Below are 17268 nucleotides of genomic sequence, written 5' to 3'. Positions count from 1 at the left end.
TGTTCTTCAGTTGATCTTTGACTGCTGACATCCTGATGGAGGGAAACACGGTGCCTCAGAGCACCTTTTTTTGTGGGACTGCATTTACCATGATCCTTTGCAAAGAGAGCAAGGGGGAAAAAGTTCAAAACACTGGATTGGTTGAAAATTTGCAGCATCAAGTTGCCAGCAATAAGACTATGAGGACATATTTCTGTTGTCAAAATAAAAGCAAAAATTCACAGGAAAGTGATGATTTTACACAGATCTTTGGATTTCAACCTGAGCGTCACGACCTCCAGGAGCCACAAGAAAAAACTGAAGCATCCATTAAAAAAATTACTGAAACAAAAACAGAGAGAAAATACACATTTGTAATATAGTTGACACATTGGTTGCAATGATGGATAAGAAGATGCTTGGGGGGTCACAGGTTGGGAACCACTGACTGATAATTTCTTCTTGAATAATACCTAAATTATTTCATTTACCACATTATCTTCAGAAAATCTGAGTCAAATGTTGTGCTGCCACATTGAAGTTAGGCCCTAAACATTTATTTAAGGCTCCATCAGGACAAAGAGCTTATCAGCAAACACCAGGCTGTGAAAAGGCCTCCTGGTGTGTGCCTGTCAGGTTCATCATCTCATCCTAACATTTGCTAATTTGTTCTGAACACAAAGTACAGCTGAAGCTGAAGGGAAGTATTAACTTAAAAATCAATTCCTTGATTCCAGCTTCTTGAACCCACCGATGGGCACTGTCATTCTCATTAAATGGTAAATGGGCCGCATTTATACAGAACGTTCTGGTATTTTCCACCACTCAAAGTGCTTTTACACTACATGTCACATTCATCCATTCACACACACACGTTCATACAGTGCTTTTTATTTAAGCAAACAAATACATTCACACAACGATGTGTAATTTTGCCCAAGGACGAGTTTTTCACATTTATTAATGATGCTCTTTACTTTCAGCCCTTGTGCTACAGGGTGTTTTACTTTGAAGTCCACATGGAAGTGACTCTTCTGTCAACGCACGATTATTTTTGAAGCTGACACCGGAAGCAGTGTGTTGTTGTGCCTGTAACTTGACGGTGGTGCCGGACAGCTGCCACACTGGACTCGGACTGAGCCGGACTGTGTAAGTAAACCCACGATCCGCCGCTGTTACAGCCCGTGTGCCGCCGCACGGTCAGACCCTGTTTTTACACTGATAAATATTCTCCCAAAAAAAATAATAAATCATCAGTATAAAGTGTTGAACAGACGGGTAATGGAGGCGGGAGAGGAAATCGGACGATGTTTGTAGGCCCGTGACAACAGTTTGATCTCCACGGGGAGGAATTGTCTGTAAATTCACTTATTCACAGCAGTGGTCGTTGTACTGGTGTTCCTACGTGTGGGTCTATGCGCTGATGTGAGATCCAGATGGAAAGTGCGGCGTCAGTAGTGGAGTTCTGATAAATAATCCAGGGTGATTAATATGGAGGAAACTGTTGGAGGTTTCCCTTTGATTCGCTCATTCTGAGAAATTCCAGGTTCTTCCTCTGATAAAATCTCTATCGCGTGTCCCTGTGGTGAGTTTCACGCTTTAAGACATTTAAAATGTCCTGTAGTTCTTCTGAAACCCCCACAGAGATGTACAGTGTGTCTGTGCTCTGATGTGTTTGCTCCGATGTTTTACACTGAATTTGCTTTTCATACTTTCTTGTAGATTCTTGTGTCTTTGTGATAGACTGTGATAGAGCTGATACCATTAATCGATTGGTCGATCAAAAGAAGATGAAGCGCAAACTACTTTGATAGCTGATTCATTTTTTTGAGTATTTTCTTTTTAAATCAGAAATGTTCTTTTCGTTCTTGCTTGCTCATAGACTCATCACTTAATTGAGAAAATACTCATCAAATAATGAATATAAACCTGTTGTCACGGATAGTGAGCTCATCTGTTTTCCTCCCATTGTTGGACTTTCTGATCTCTGGTTTTCGTTCTAGCAGCTGTAAGAAGTTGTAGAATTGGCCTGTCATACATGTATGTTATGATCTGAACGTCTGTGTGAGATCAGTGTAGTTTTGGATTGAAAAGCACATCAGACCTTTAGGGGGAAACCAAAACCCATTTGCTTTCTAGTCCTCTGACCTGACCACCCACTGGAGAACAACTGTTCCTTCTGACACTCATAGGTGTGGTACTCACAGAAAAACTACTGGGTGTTTGAGGTCATGTCAGAGATAATAACTTTAGGAATTTGACATGTCGTCAGTAGGTGTTTACGTTCTATGATTTCACATATGTTGCATGTACTGCATCTTTAAGGCAGGTGTAAGTAAAAAAGAATCAGTAAATTACTATTAAATGACTTTAATACTCTCCACCAGAATAATTTTCAGGGAGTGTAAAGAATCACGTGGACCATGATGTGGAAGCATGTGGAATTTTATGATTTTTAACACTTTTAAAATTTGTTAAAGATGTAGTAACCTTCAGGCTTGATTAGACTCAACAGGCCTGTCTAATAAAGTCACCATGTGTCCTGAGTGTGTAGGAATAAACAGCCAATGAGAGCCAAGCCAACGAGGGAAACAGATGCTGAAGTCACAACAATAGTGTTTTAAAAGATGGCCGCTCCATCCCGAGCTCCCGTCTCCATTTTTGTGGATGGGTGGGTCGGCAGTACTCTGGCTGGCAGTGTTGCTGTATACTCATATCTTGATAGAAACTACGGCTGTTCAACCACGTGGCAGAATACAAACACAGTTCTGCATTAGATGATGAATGAAATCAGGTTTTCCATAAAATCCAGAATCACAGGTGAGTAGGACTGAATATGGTTTTTATACTAGAACAGTGTGATACCTGGGTTTGGCTCTGATACCAAAAAAATACATCTCGTCTTACTCTAACAAGAAAACCAATAACTTTACTGAGTGATTCACAAACCAGTCCACATGAATAATATCTGACACATCTGAGCAGATGTTCAGGGCAAGCTTTCAGTTCTTGAAAATCTGTGATACTCATCGCTACGACACATGTTGGTCGGTACCAGAAAAAAAAAAAGAGGTTTGCTGTCAGCAGAGTGAAGACTCCCACAGAAAGTCTGCACACAACCACTGATTCCAATCAGTCGGTACGAGCTGAGTGTGTAAATCACAGCACCTGAAGTAGAAAACAATAGAGTCTTTAACTTCTATGGCTGTGTGTGTATATAGTGTTCATGTGATGCTGAACAATGACAGCAGTGACACACACACACTCACACTCACACTCACACACACACACACAGTGGGTCTCACTTCGCTATCAAAGGAAATTCAGTTTTTTCCCTTTCTTATTGTGTGTGTGTGTGTTTGTGGGTGTATGTGTGTGTGTGGGTGTATGTGTGTCTACTTACCAAGCATCTTCTCTGTTAATTGCTGCATGCTTTAAGTAGCACTAGAACTTTTTTTTTCCTCTCTCTCTCACACACACACACACACACACACAGAATACACTGCTTCCTTCAGAGTTCAGGACTTTTTAGGTGTTTTCCTGCATTTTGAAATTCTTCCTCTGTAACAGAGTGAAATAAAAAAACAAACAAACCTGAAACAGAAAAATTGCTTGAATTGACATTGCAAGATTACGATTCATCACAGGAGCCACAGGTGCTTCTTTGAATCCTTATTTAAGTGTTTCTTGGTTGTGTGTGTAGGAGGTTTGGGTGGTCACCTGCCTGTAGCTGCACGTTTTGTCTGAAAGGGAACTGAAGCTTTCAGAAGGCATGAATCTCAGCAGCTGGACTGTTACTCGCTCAGATTTTGTTCAAACCCCACAGACACCATATGAATGTAAAATGTATGAGAAGTGAAACCCTTTTTATACACTGTCCCTCAGTTTTAGGCAAAGTCTCATCAGCAGGGAGGACACAGAGTGTCTGCTGATGTTGATGAGACTCCACACAGTCACAGACCACAGTGTCATGACGCCAGATATTAGGTGCGATGACAAGTTCAGCATTTTGTGAAACACACTTATCTGTTGTCTTTCTGAGAGCAGTGTGAGAAGATCCACCTCTGCACATCGCTGCACGGTCAGTCAGGCTGTGGTTAGCTTATCTTAGCATGAAGACGCTGCACTCAGTGACTGTGCCTGACTGTTGTTCCAGAACGTAACTATCCCTGAAGTAAAACTACAAATTGTGACTGGACACGACATGTTCATTTGAGTTTTACAGCCCTGTCAGCCTCACTGCATATTTAAAATAGACAGTTTGAAATAGTGCCTTTAACCTGATGCACTTGATGTAATTTGCTCTGAATGAGTGTCAGCTGATAAATGTAAAGCTGTCTGTCCTCCCGGCAGTATTCCTGTGATGCCCCAGGGCGGGCTGAGCTGGCCGGGGTCACGATGCCTTACGTGGACCGACAGAATCGCATCTGCGGCTTCCTGGACATCGAGGAGAATGAGAGCAGCGGCAGGTTCCTGCGCCGATACTTCATCCTGGACACTCAGCACGGCAGCCTGCTGTGGTACATGGACAACCCACAGGTGAGGCTGTGGACGTGTGTGTAATAACATAACATGTTTCTAATGTCTGTACAAATTCTTCTTTTATTAGTCAGCACTGAAAACATATTAACCAGCCAAGCAAACCGCTGTGTCTATAAATACTCTGTATGTTCTGTCTGTGTGTGTTTGTGGTGTGTTTAGTGTCATTAGAAAGGATTTTGGTACGAGAACAAGTTTCCTTGATTTTGATTCTGAACTTCTGTCTGTCCTCATCTCTTTCAAGTGCATAGTCACACAAGTCTGAATACATTTTACAGTATAAAGAATAAATCAAAATACCGTGGTAAGGTAGAAGATATGTAACCAGATGTGTGGTGTTTACAATATGATGTGTAAAAAAGAAAGTTGTGGATTTATAAGACAGGACGACACTGAACACAGATTCTAATATGATTGGTTGAATCTGTGAAAGGTGTGTAATGAGTTGGATAAATCCTTCTTAAACACATTTTAGTGGTTTGACAAAGAGGAACCAGAACAGAAACTGAAAATGTAAGTAGTAGTATTTATATTTCCCATAGTGGGGAGTTCCCCAAACAATGTGTCTTCGGTCAGAAAGCAGGTGGCACTGATGCAGATCTTTGACTGAGGCTGACGACTTTTACTACTGATATTACAACAAATACCAACGATAACAAAGGTAATGACGATATTTCTGTCTTTGTTCAGAATCTGCCTAAAGGTGCAGAGAACGTGGGATCTCTCAAACTCACCTACATCTCCAAGGTGAGTCCTCTCTCAAATTCATACACACACACAATTTCAGTGCATCTAATACTTTGGTTTCAGATAAAATACCTAACTGTGCTTTATATTTAGTGCTAATCAGCCAATTGTAGTGTGTGCTGAGGTGATAACTAAGATGGTGATCGCCATAAACATCATAGAGATCATCATAAAGATTACACATCACAAACATGTTACAGTGGTATCACGGGTGGTAGCACACTAACATTAGTTTGTAGTTGTCTTCATTGCGATGTATTTCTTTTTTTTTTTTTTTTAAACTGTCTACTGTCTGTAAGCCGAGTCAGTCCTTTATGACCTCTGCTCTCTGGTTCAGGTCAGTGATGCCACCAAACTCAGACCAAAGGCTGAGTTCTGCTTTGGTAAGTTCACCTTCCTTTTCTTCTTCCACCTCTCTCTCTACATTTGTTTCCTCTTTTCCCCTTTTAACCTTCACTGTAGCTCTATCCACATACTAACGTGTTTTTGGTGACCTTAAGACCCTTTAGTTCCAGTGAAATCCAGTTGGAGATGACAGTGAGCTTCCAGTGTTTTTGTTTAGGCTTTTCCTGTTTCACCATGTCACCATGACCTCGTGCATATAAAGAAATTCTTCCCCAGTTTGTTGTGGAAGAACTTGAACAGCCCGCACAGAGTCCTGACCTCAACCCCGTCTAACACAGGCTCTGAGCCAGACCTCATCAGCAGTGTCAGTGCTGGACCTCAGTAACGGTTGTATGGCTGAACAGGAGCAAATCCCTGCAGCAGGTTCAGCATCTGGTGCAAAGACTGAGAGCAGAATAATGGGGGCTGTTATGGCAGAAGATTAATGCGCATGGTTTCAGAATGACCATCACAGATGGGTGCAGTTTTCCTTTACTACTTCACTACCTTCTTCACCCTGTTCCTCTTCTCCTCTACCCTTTCTCCTCCTTCCTTTCTTCCCCTCCAATCTTCATTCTTACTCCTTCCTTGTTGCTCCCCTTCTGCCCTTTCTTGTCCTTTTTTTCCTCCCTCCCTCCTTTCCTCTCCCGTTAGGTTTATTTCCTCTCTTTTGTCCCTTGCTACTTGTTGTTTTTCCTCTGGTGGCCAACGGTAGCATTTTGTCACTCAATAGGAGGAAACTGTACAATAACCTTGACCTGACCTGTGTGTGTGTGTGTATTTGCATCAGAATGGGATGTTAACATACGCAGTAACACACACGTCCTCCGCCTCTGAGAATCGAGAAACAAACTGATATTTTTAGATCATGATTTGCATGAAGTTCAGTGTATTTCTCTTCTTCCTCTTGCATTTTCTAGTCTAATGTTTCAAAATAAGACGAAGGCAACAAACCTCACATTCACATTTCTGTCTCTGTCTCTTCTGCCCTTTCTCTGAAGTTATAAATGCAGGAATGAGAAAGTTTTATCTGCAAGCCAATGACCAGCAGGATTTGGTGGAGTGGATCAATGTTCTCAACAACGCCACCAAGATTACTGTGAGCCTCACACAGACACACACACACACACACTGATGGATCAATGGATGACCCTGTTTCTCCTGTTGTTGTATGCCGCTCTGTCATCTGCCTCAGGCTACATCAGATGGAAAATCACCCATCAGGCCAGAGAGATAAAGTTCAGTTCAGGCTTAACAGAGTGTAAAGGCAAATAGAACAAGAAAGCCATGGTTTTATATTTACCTGCAGGTGCAGAGGTCTCCGGTCAGCGGAGGAGGGTCACGAATATCTGGTCCTTGAAGTGTTATCTCACACTGTGAAGCGGGTCCTTTTAAAGATAACTTTGGTGTTCAGCAAATACTGTGAAACGTAGTGAAACACAGTGGTTCCTCTTTCCTCTCCACAAATATATAGTTATTATTTATTATTTTTAAAAGTTTTGATCATTTCCTAAAACAGATAGATACTTTCAACAACAGGAGGAAATGGTGCAGAAGTTAGGGACTATTGTTAGCAGTGGACTGATCCACATTAATCTGTGTTTGACAGAAGTGTGTTGAAGGTGTTGCTGTGTTTTAGGTGCCAAAGCCTGGCGAGGGCCACACCGTCCATGCAGAGACTCCCCAGGAAGCACTGGGAGCCATGAAACAGGTCTCCTACAAGACTGAGATCATAGGAGGAGTCCCTATCATCACCGCTACACAGGTAACACACACACACACACTTCTGTGTGTGCTATATTGGCAGCAACTCGGCAGGTTCAATCCTGTCTGCACTGGTATGCAGCCACAAGCATGTGACCCAGTGTGCATCAGCACAGACAAGTGATGGCTGGTTTGAATTTTATGACTGAAAAGCTTCCAGTGAAATAAGCACCTTCACTGAAACACTGGTGACTGAACTAAACACAGACATACTGCGGAGCACTTTAAGAGTTGGTGGGGAAAATAATAAAATTCTGTGTAAATAAGTGTGTGTGTGCCAACATGGTCACCAGTGTTTTGTGTCATGAGTATTTTGAGACTATGATCCATATACAGAATATTTGTGCATGTTTGTGTTGTAGGAGCAGGGGGAGGGGCAGAATGGCGCAGAGCGTGGAGGCGTGAAGCGGTGTCAGAATCAGCTGCCCTACTTCCTGTCCAGAGGAGCGCAGGACCAGGCCATCATCAAGGCCGGATACTGTGTCAAACAGGGAGCTGTGGTGAGTGCACACACGTTAATCTGTGGATTATGTTTTTTTTTTATTTGGTTTGTCCAACACTTTCGTCCAGATCCCTCTGAACCTTCATGTACGCAAATGTCTGTGTGTCCAGAGAATGATTCCTAATGTTTTAAATAAGAAGTACGACGGTGTTGATAGATGTGCTTCTCTTCCTCAGATGAAGAACTGGAAGAGGAGATATTTCATGCTGGATGAAAATGCTCTCAGCTACTACAAATCTGAGCTGGTGAGAAACTACGGTTTTTAAAAGAGTCATGTTAGAGCAGAAAGCAGCCTGTAACCAGGATACTGTGTAACATGTGAACACACTGACTGCTGGCTTATTTTACACACACACACACACACACACACACACACACACACACACACACACTTCTACTTAACCATCCAAACTCAATGCCTAACCCTGACCTGATTCTAACCTGAACCAACCAAAGCCCCTCACAAAGATAGAAGTACAAGCACACACACACACACACACACACACACAAGCTAATAAGCTGTGTGTTTGTTTGTGTGTGTATGTCTGTGTGTGTGTGTATGTCTGTGTTTGCATGGGTACATGTCTTTCTGTGTGGTTGTGTGGATGTTTGAGACCATGTGAGGATATTTCAGTATTGTGTGGACATTTTATGGTTAAGGTTAGAGTTAGGTTTAGGGTAAGGGGCTGTGTGTGTGTGTGTGTGGTGTGTGTGTGCGCAGTGAGGCTTGTTGTGCCTTCAGGGAGTTGTGTGTCTGCACGCAGCAGCATGTTTCCTGAATACCTCCTCATGCGATCCACGTGTGGACAGATTAGCATGTCCTAACCACAGCCTGTCTGTGCACATATCTGGACACACCCAGAGTATGTGTGTGTATGCGTGTGTGTATGCATGTGTGTGCTCATACTGGCTGCACGTTCATGCCTTTATATTTTCCACTAAAGGCATGAAACAGAGCAACATGATGATCACAGCTGCAGAGAAAATGTCATTTCTTGAATCAAAAATATCACAAAAGTCATTGTCAGAGAAACTTGATTGGTACGTTCACGAGGACGCAGAGAGACAAAGCTGTGAGGACATGTTTGACTGTGTTTAATCATGAATGCAACAAGGATTTCATAAAAATGTTCTGTACATAGCCTTAATGTAATTTCATAAAACACAGTGACATACAGATCACATGTCACATACATGAAAAGAAACAGGAGAATCAAACGTGGCACACCACAAGTAGAAAAGATCTTTAAATAGCCTTTAATTATTAGTTGCCAACTATGATGATTCAGTAAGCAGCAGAGGGAGGCCACTGCCGAGTCAGTCACTTCAGACAAAAACAGCTGCCAAATAAATAAAAGTAAATGTAATGAACAGTTGCTCTGTAACAAACTTTTGTAAACTGAACATTTATACGTTTGTGGATCCGTCTGTACATGTGAAACACGTTTTGTACATTTGTGGATCACTTCCTGTCACTTTGTGGCCCAGTGACATTTGTGACTTCCTTCTTTGTTGGTTTTTGTCCATGACGCAGCTGATCTGTAGATATGATTTGTGGTTATGATTTTACTCACCACAAATAAAAGAAATACATGTTTGTGGATCTTGAAATATTTGTGTAATGTTCATGTTCAGTGCGAGCTCCTGTGTCGTGATTGGCTGATTGATTCATACAGTGTGATACATCAAAACATGTTCAAATACAATACGAATAGTAGAAGTGTAGTGTTCGCCTGCTCGGAGCAAAGTTCAGGATCTTTATTCAAAAGTTCTCTGTTTGTTTTGTTGTTGTTGTTGTTTTCTGCACTTGGGCCTAAATACAAGATATTTATCCCTGAATCATCTGCAGACTTTTGTTTCAGTCTTATATCTCACTGGAGTAAAGGATGCTGGTACAAAGTATTTTGTTTCCTGTTGAGTGAGACCAGATAAAAATCTGCATCAGTTCACCAAATACAGGAGAAACTTAGTACACAAGAGATTTTAAGATCTGTGGTTCTGCTTCTTTTAGCTGCTGAAGTAAAATGTTTTTGTTTTCTCTCCTCCCCACAGGAGAGGGAGGCGCTGAGAGTTATCCCGCTGAAGGAGATTCACAAAGTTCAGGAATGCAAACAAAGGTCAGTTAAAGTCCTCGTCAGCAGGTGAATACTTGCTGCTCTCCAGGTGTTTGGGTCAGTTCAGGGCATCACATCACAGGTGATTAAAAACTGCTGCTGCTCTGTCCCTGTCCTGTGTTCTGCAGTGAGCTAATGATGAGGGACAACCTGTTTGAGATGGTCACCAGCTCCAGAACCTTCTACATTCAGGTAACACGCATAAACATATTATTGCTCTTCAGCTGTAGTTTGGCTCCTTCCTCTTAAACACTTCATATGTATGTTCACCACATTATGGTGAGTGAAGAAATATCAAATGATAGTTGAGTTCTTTAGTTTCCCAGTTCAGCTGTATCATGCATCTACACTCTCCCTCTGTGTGTGTCAGGCTGACAGCCCAGAGGACATGCACAGCTGGATTAAGGCCATCTCAGGAGCGATCGTGGCTCAGCGTGGCCCCGGACGCTCAGCTAACACTGTAGGTATTCCATCAGACTCATGGTTCATGGTGTTCATGTCATATCAGGTGAGGTGGCTCCATCTTGTGGCAGAAGAGATTACTGCAGAGGACAAACATCTCTAACCCACTTTAGATCAGTTTGACCTCAGTCATATTCAGTCACTATGCGTTAGGCAGTGAGTGTTGTCAGTTGATAACATGTATGTGAATTATTTTAATGTAATGAACATGGTGCCGGAAACATTGTCAGAATCAGTGCATGTTTGTTCAGGATTTTCACAGCCTGATGATGACGATGACTGAAACGTGTTTTCATACACTGAAGTATTTCACTTTTCTTTGTACAAATTGTCTACCTCAGCACACACACACACACACACACACACACACACACACACACACACACACACACACACACACTCACTCACACTCACACTCCCTCAGTCTCTTCTCTCTGTTTGAAGAGTTTCCTTCCAGAACCACACAATTATCCACCGGAACAAAAAAATAACACAATCATGAGGCATTAATATAAATGAAACTAACAACATTCATAGGCAGCGACACTTCAACACACACACTTCATTAACACTGTGGGTTGTAATTCCGGCCAGAAGAGTTTATTAACTTCACCAAGGCAGTTATGTCTTTGGGCCTGTGACTTTCTCTGCTAATTAGCAGGTTATCTTACGAACCTGTTGACAGATTTCAGTGAATATATATTGTCAGGTCTTGTTTCTCATCATGCAGTGAGATGGAAGCTCATTCTTTCTCTCATGGACAGATTTAAAAGAAATTCATTTGATGGTTTCTCGTTCTAAGGATTCTGGACGTTTTAAAGGAAATTTTCAACATTTCACAGCACAAACTTTCACTGTGAAAACAAACTTTGTGTTGTCAAGTCTTTGTCAAACTTGCAAGTGTTACTTTTCTACAGTATTCTACTAACTACTTTAAACAGGTGGGATGAGCTGTCAACTAACTTAAGGCAACTTTCTTAACAGCTTAAAGTACTTCAGACAAAATATGAGAGCCGTTCAGTAAACTGAACAATGATGCAGAGCATCCAGCCAGTCAGAGGGGAAGACTCTCTGTGACCTTTACATAATGGAACAATCGATGAAACAGCAGTAATATTATGCCAGCATTTATAATATGAAAGTTCTTTCTCCTGTACTGATCTGGGCAGCATCACATTTCCCTCCAAAACACAAGTTAATGCCAAATGGTTGCACAGAAATGGTAACGGGTGAAAAAGGGTTTAACAGGACAGTATAACTTCTCCTCCTCTCTGGCTTCTCTTCGGGCAGTAATGCCTCTGTGGATGGATTTTGGAAAGAAGCTCTTCACCTTACTGTAACTGAGCAATGCTGTAAACTGTTGTTTTCAGATTCGTCAGGCCAGAAGGCTGTCCAGCCCTTGTATACAGAGGTATACGCCATTCTGCAGTGGTGAAGGCAGCACGTATGTGACCCCGTGCCCTTTCCCTGAACCCCCCTGTTCTCCCCAGCCACCATCCTCTCCTCTCTGAGCATTTACCCTTCACACTACAGGAGTTCTCTGGTTTTCCAAATGAGCTCTTCTTATTTTTAGCCAGCAGCACAAACACCAGAGTGAACCCTGTAATGTTCCTCCATCCTAAAGTTGCTGCTACCTCTATGGTATACACATACGTAACACATGTTAGCTGACCTTTGACCAGGTGTAGATCAGTCCAGGTGTATGACCCAGGCCTACAAGGTGATGTGCTTCCTCGACACTCCTGAACATTTCATGTCTGAATGATGTTTGTATGTTGCGTCCACCATCATAACTCATCCCACCCAGGTGTCATCGCTGTCTTATTGATGTGCCACTGACTGATTAACTCACTGGTCCATTTACATCCCAGCTTCTTTTTTTTCTTTTTCTTTTTGATATTTTTACTTTGACACGCAACCAACAAAATTAGAAGCCATCCATCCATCCACGCGAGTCGAGTCCGATTATACTTTCCTTTTCATCCTCACAACATGAGCACTCATGTCTTCACTTTTTAATTCCCTGTCTCAGCTGTTTTTTCATGTTGTGTGTCATTATTCATGTCTTAACATTTACAGTGTTCCAGACTCCCAGCAGGACGCCGCAAAACCAAATTCTTCATGAGCCTTTTCTTTTTTTTCCCGCTAACCCTCTGTCATGTTGTGTTTCTGTTTTTCCTTTGCGTGTCTGTGTGTGTCTGTGTGGGTGCTTTTCAGAGAGTGAGGTCTGACAGTGACGTACTAACCTTCCCCAATTGAGTCCTGCTGCCTACTTCCTGTCCCTTCCACTGCTGCTCATCGTCCAGTCACCAAGCCCCGCTGCCTCTCAGCTTCCTGTCCTGCTCCTTGGCAACTGCAGCTTCGCTCGTTCGTACGTGTCGCTTGTAACTGCACGAGCCCTTGTGTTACAGTCACACACATTTCATTTAGGTGGATAGTGTGACCCCATATCTCAGCAATAAAGCTATCAGGTAAAATGTTACCTTAACTGAAAACATGGCCAAAGTTCTTAAAAAGCATCACAGACTAAGGCCCATGGGCATCGTAGTATTACGAGCCACTTGTGTTACAAGCCTTTCAGGAAACGATGATTTCTGAGAAACAGACATGAGTCAGCCTGATGGCCATAAATCTGTAGTATTCAGGAGACGTGTCTCTGTGTTGAGGAGCACTGACATATTGACAAAACCCAGAACGAGAGGTTTCCCTCACTCTCTTCCCTCTGTGTGTCTTCTATTCACTCTCTCTTTATTTTGTTAAATCCATTAATGCCACAGTAGATAAGGTGTCACACAAATATCCTTCCCTCCTTCACTAAAGTAAATGATAAAGATTTTAGTTTGGCAAAGTGACTCAGACTCTGATCTGTAGATCGATAAGACACTCCCGTCTGATTGAAGAGAAGAACTCTGACATAGTTTAACTTTTATCCCGTCCTCCTCCATCTCACCTCCACTGATCCATTCATCATCCATCCACAGAGGCATTGCTTTGTTCATCCATCCATCTGTCCGTCTATCATTCTCAACCATCGCTCTCCTTCCTCTAACTTCCTCTCCCACTTCCTTCTCTCTCTCCAGGAGCGCAGCGAGCTCTCTTCTCCCTCCCCAACATCTGCCTCCACATTCTACTACCCCCTCGACCAGGAACTACACCACCCACAATCCTCCTCCAGCCCCTCCTCAGCGGGCGCTCAGCCTCACACTGGACACACACCACCAGGACAACTTCCTGGGCCTGCTTCCGTGGAGGCTGAGCGGTGTCCAGTCCGTGATGATGCCCCTCCCTCCGGCACGCTCCCGCCTGTCGCTGCAAGAGACGGTGCAGTCCTCAAAGTGACGGAGGGGGGAGACGAGTCCCTGTGGAAACTCCGCAGCCAAATCTCTGAGCTGGGGTTTGTTGGCAGTGGTGGTGAGGAGGAGCTGAACCGCTGCACCACTGAGAATTCTGACCTGCACATTACCCTGATTTGATGATGATGAACCTGATGATGATGATTGACAATCATCAAAAAGGACACACACACTTCTACACAAGCTCCTTGTGCTGAGACTGCTCTGTGTGCTTAAAAAAACTACCTGACTTGCCAAATGATCCTCCTACAAAACTGGGACCAGTTGGGTCCTTCCTGGGACCAGTTTGTTTGTACGTGAGTGCACATGTGGGATAAAATCTTACAAACAAAAACCATGTTGTCCTGCAAAGAAAAATAACCCTTAGATATTGTAAAGTTTTGAGATGTTTCAGCAGCGTAAGAAGCATGAAACCCGCTCGTCACACGATGATGGGCGGGTTCCATGGTTCATATAAGAAACAGACAAACCAAAGTTTGCCGTCGTGGTTTTTCTGCAGCATCTGCATCGAACTCTGCTGAGAAACTGACTAATCCAGCTTCTCACTTATAGTGTCTGTAAGTTAAAGATGAAACATTTTCAGCATCACCGGAGTTTAAATAAGGACACATTCACCCATTCACCAACAGCATCACGCAGACAAACAGTCCATCACACCTTTATATCCAAATACATTTAGTGTCTGATATTAGACTGAAGCCTTGTTTATAATTATAATTAATGTGGAGCCATGAATTGTTTTATTAAATGTATATAAAAAGAGATGAACAACTGTTCACCTTCAGCCTCATCATCCTCTCCTCATCTCCAGGTAACTTACTGTATTTGGGTTTTTCATGTAAATTTTAGAGAAAATCTTCTATTTACAACATACAACTTAGAAAACAACAACAACAACAACAAAAAAATGGTGAAAACATGAAATTTACCAAAGCCACAATATGCAGCATTTGACTTTGGTAAATGATGTGACCTCAGACAGTCAAACGTTTTTTAATGTTTCCAAACCGAAGATAAGACGACTTAAAGGGGCTTTAATGAATCAGACGCTGGTGTGGACCGAAGAGCTGAGCTGACTTTCATTCTGCTCACCAGCTTTACTCACCTCAGCTCCTGCACTATACACTCATGTTACCGTTGCTTTTTAAGCTCCACCTGATGTTGATGCATTTGTTTTAGTGTTTTTAGTTTAAAGATATGAAACAGACATGAAACCAAACTCACATTGTTGATTTGTTGATCTGTAAATGTTGTTTTTGGACTCATTTTTGCAGGTTTGGTGTCTGTGGGCTCTCACACTCTGTGCTGGAGACTGGTTGTGGGTATTTTTGTTCTCATTTGCTTTTAGTTTTGATGGTTTTATTATTCACAGTGATCAGATGGTTTTGAGGAAAATATCTGCATATATATGTTGTTTACTGACTTTTATACACGTGTGCATGTTTGCATGCACATACCCCCACCCCACCCCCCACTCTGTTAAACATAAGCTGGGTAAAGTGCCTGCATTGTTCTTTCTAAAGAGATGATAGGGAAAAAAATGATGAGCTGTTTTGACCCTTTTTAGTCTGAACTTGATTCTAAGACCATGTGCTCTATTTATTGAAAGAATTTTGGAAAGAACCTGGATTCAGGTGTTTTCTTTGCTAACAGGGATTTAAGAGACAGTGGTGACATGAGCTCACACTGGATATAAAAAGAAGTGATGTTTCTGATGTCAGACTTGAGGTTTGTGGTGGAGAGTAACATGTCTGGTCAATTTTCTTTATTTTTCTACAAATCCCTCAAAAAGATGGAAACAGTGTGTTCGTTTTCCTCTCTATACTTTCTCACTTCAGCTCCAACCCTGTTACTTCTTACTGAAAGTGTAAAAACACTCAAGAATTATAAGCAAATAGTCCACTGGGTGTCGCTGTTTCCAAATGTAAGGGGCAGAGGAAGCCTCCATTCTTCATTCAGTTGTCTCATTGGGTGGACGCTCTCCAAATAAACTCTTCTCAGGTGGCTATTGGTCGTTAGGTCATGATTTCTGGACGATGGCTGCAGAGCATCAGTCCCACTGCAGCAGAATAGGTTGCAGTCATGTCCCACACCTACAGGAGTTGCACAAGAAGAACATCACTGAGGCAGAATGTGATTGAGACATTTATGTGGCTATTGCACAGCCCTCAGTGCATGTGTCTGTTGGACAGAAACACTGAGCAATCCTGTTTGAATTACTGCAGCGTCCTCTCGAGTTTATTTCTGTGAAACCCAACATGACAGAGCTCACAGGGACACAAATTAAACAGCTATCAACGTGATGGTGTGACTTGAATACACGTGAATAATACACTCATTTAAGTGTGTTATTCACTCTACCTTCACATCATTTAGTCATGACAGAGACTTTTTCTGATGATGATGATACTGTTTCCACAACATGGCTTCAAGTCCAGAAAAAGGCAGAAGAAACAAAACATAACCAAAATCACTGAAATAATTCATTCATAAACAAACCATCAAAAAAAAAGAAAGCTAGAAAATCAAAACCCAACAAATTTGAACAAACACAATAAAAGTGAGTGTGTGTCAAATAAAATAGGGAAATATAAATGTTATTTATGTTAACTTAATTAAGATGCAAATGTGTTTGTAACCAGGATGCACACGTCTAAACACTGCCTTCACTTCCTTATGTAACATCTGTTCTCCTCCAGCTGTTACCGTCACCTCTGTTAGAATACCCACAAAATATTTCCAAATCAGGTTCAGTTTATCTGCACTGCTGAAACCTCAGAGGGAAACTCCCCAAAATGACTCTCGGTTATTTATTCCTGAGAGTAACCGGCCAAGTGTAGAGACAATGATGTCTCGTCCAGATGTTTCCAGCAGCTACAGTGAAGTCTGATGTCAGAAGATGTTACAGTGACTGAAACTATCAGACGTAAAGTCCACCCCAAATTAATCCATGTCAAACATATACATTGCAGGTATTTCTTCCATTTTGAAAATGTGGTGTTGATGCTCCAGGAGGAGCCAAGTCTTTGTTTTTATGTCCAGCAAATATTTAATCTTCATTTCTGTGACGATGAGTCTGTGTTGTTTACAGACAGAATCTCAGAGACACAGGGATTGATCCACAGATGGATTTACAGGTTTTCCACCTTTAATTCTCTTGTTGACATACAGAAGATCTGGAGTGAAGTGATATCAAGAGAAGTGTAAAGTGTATTTTGGAAAGACAGCACTAACTGGGACCTCACATCACCCGACTGAATTCAACTGTGAACCATCCTCCTGTTTCCACTGAAAGAACCACATCAGCAGCACTTAGAAAGGAAAGGTTTATTTCCCGTTTTACGAGCCAATGACTCTAAAACTGACTGTGACTTTTTCATGTTCTGTAACAATTTCATGCTGTTTTGTGAGAGTAGGAGTCACT

General features: G+C 42.1%; 1 protein-coding gene across 2 annotated transcripts; it reads left to right on the top strand.

The window, feature by feature from the left end:
- Positions 1-1048: 1048 nt before the first annotated feature.
- On the top strand, positions 1049-15848 carry plekha1b (pleckstrin homology domain containing, family A (phosphoinositide binding specific) member 1b). 2 transcript variants are annotated; one of them, XM_041066620.1, is made up of 13 exons: positions 1049-1128; positions 4333-4518; positions 5209-5265; positions 5603-5648; positions 6651-6748; positions 7289-7414; positions 7776-7913; positions 8092-8160; positions 9968-10032; positions 10158-10221; positions 10400-10489; positions 11862-11935; positions 13572-13974. In XM_041066620.1, exons 2-13 carry the CDS (start codon positions 4378-4380, stop codon positions 13828-13830), a joined length of 1227 nt encoding a protein of 408 aa, XP_040922554.1. In that variant the 5' UTR covers positions 1049-1128; positions 4333-4377; the 3' UTR covers positions 13831-13974. The 2 variants fall into 2 exon arrangements, with proteins under 2 accessions (XP_040922554.1, XP_040922552.1); XM_041066618.1 differs by lacking the exon at positions 11862-11935 and having other exon boundaries at positions 13572-15848.
- The last annotated feature ends 1420 nt before the right edge of the window (positions 15849-17268 follow it).

Source organism: Toxotes jaculatrix, chromosome 21 (genome assembly GCF_017976425.1).
Source record: "Toxotes jaculatrix isolate fToxJac2 chromosome 21, fToxJac2.pri, whole genome shotgun sequence".
NCBI lineage: Eukaryota > Metazoa > Chordata > Actinopteri > Toxotidae > Toxotes > Toxotes jaculatrix.
This window is presented reverse-complemented; position numbering and strand designations above follow the sequence as displayed.

Excerpts from the sequence above, each read along its gene's own strand:
- plekha1b (XM_041066618.1), top strand. The coding sequence starts at position 4,378 with ATGCCTTACGTGGACCGACAGAATCGCATCTGCGGCTTCCTGGACATC. Across the intron at positions 5,649-6,650 it reads AAAGGCTGAGTTCTGCTTTG|TTATAAATGCAGGAATGAGA; the intron begins GTAAGTTCACCT and ends CTTTCTCTGAAG. Across the intron at positions 10,490-13,571 it reads CCGGACGCTCAGCTAACACT|GAGCGCAGCGAGCTCTCTTC; the intron begins GTAGGTATTCCA and ends CTCTCTCTCCAG.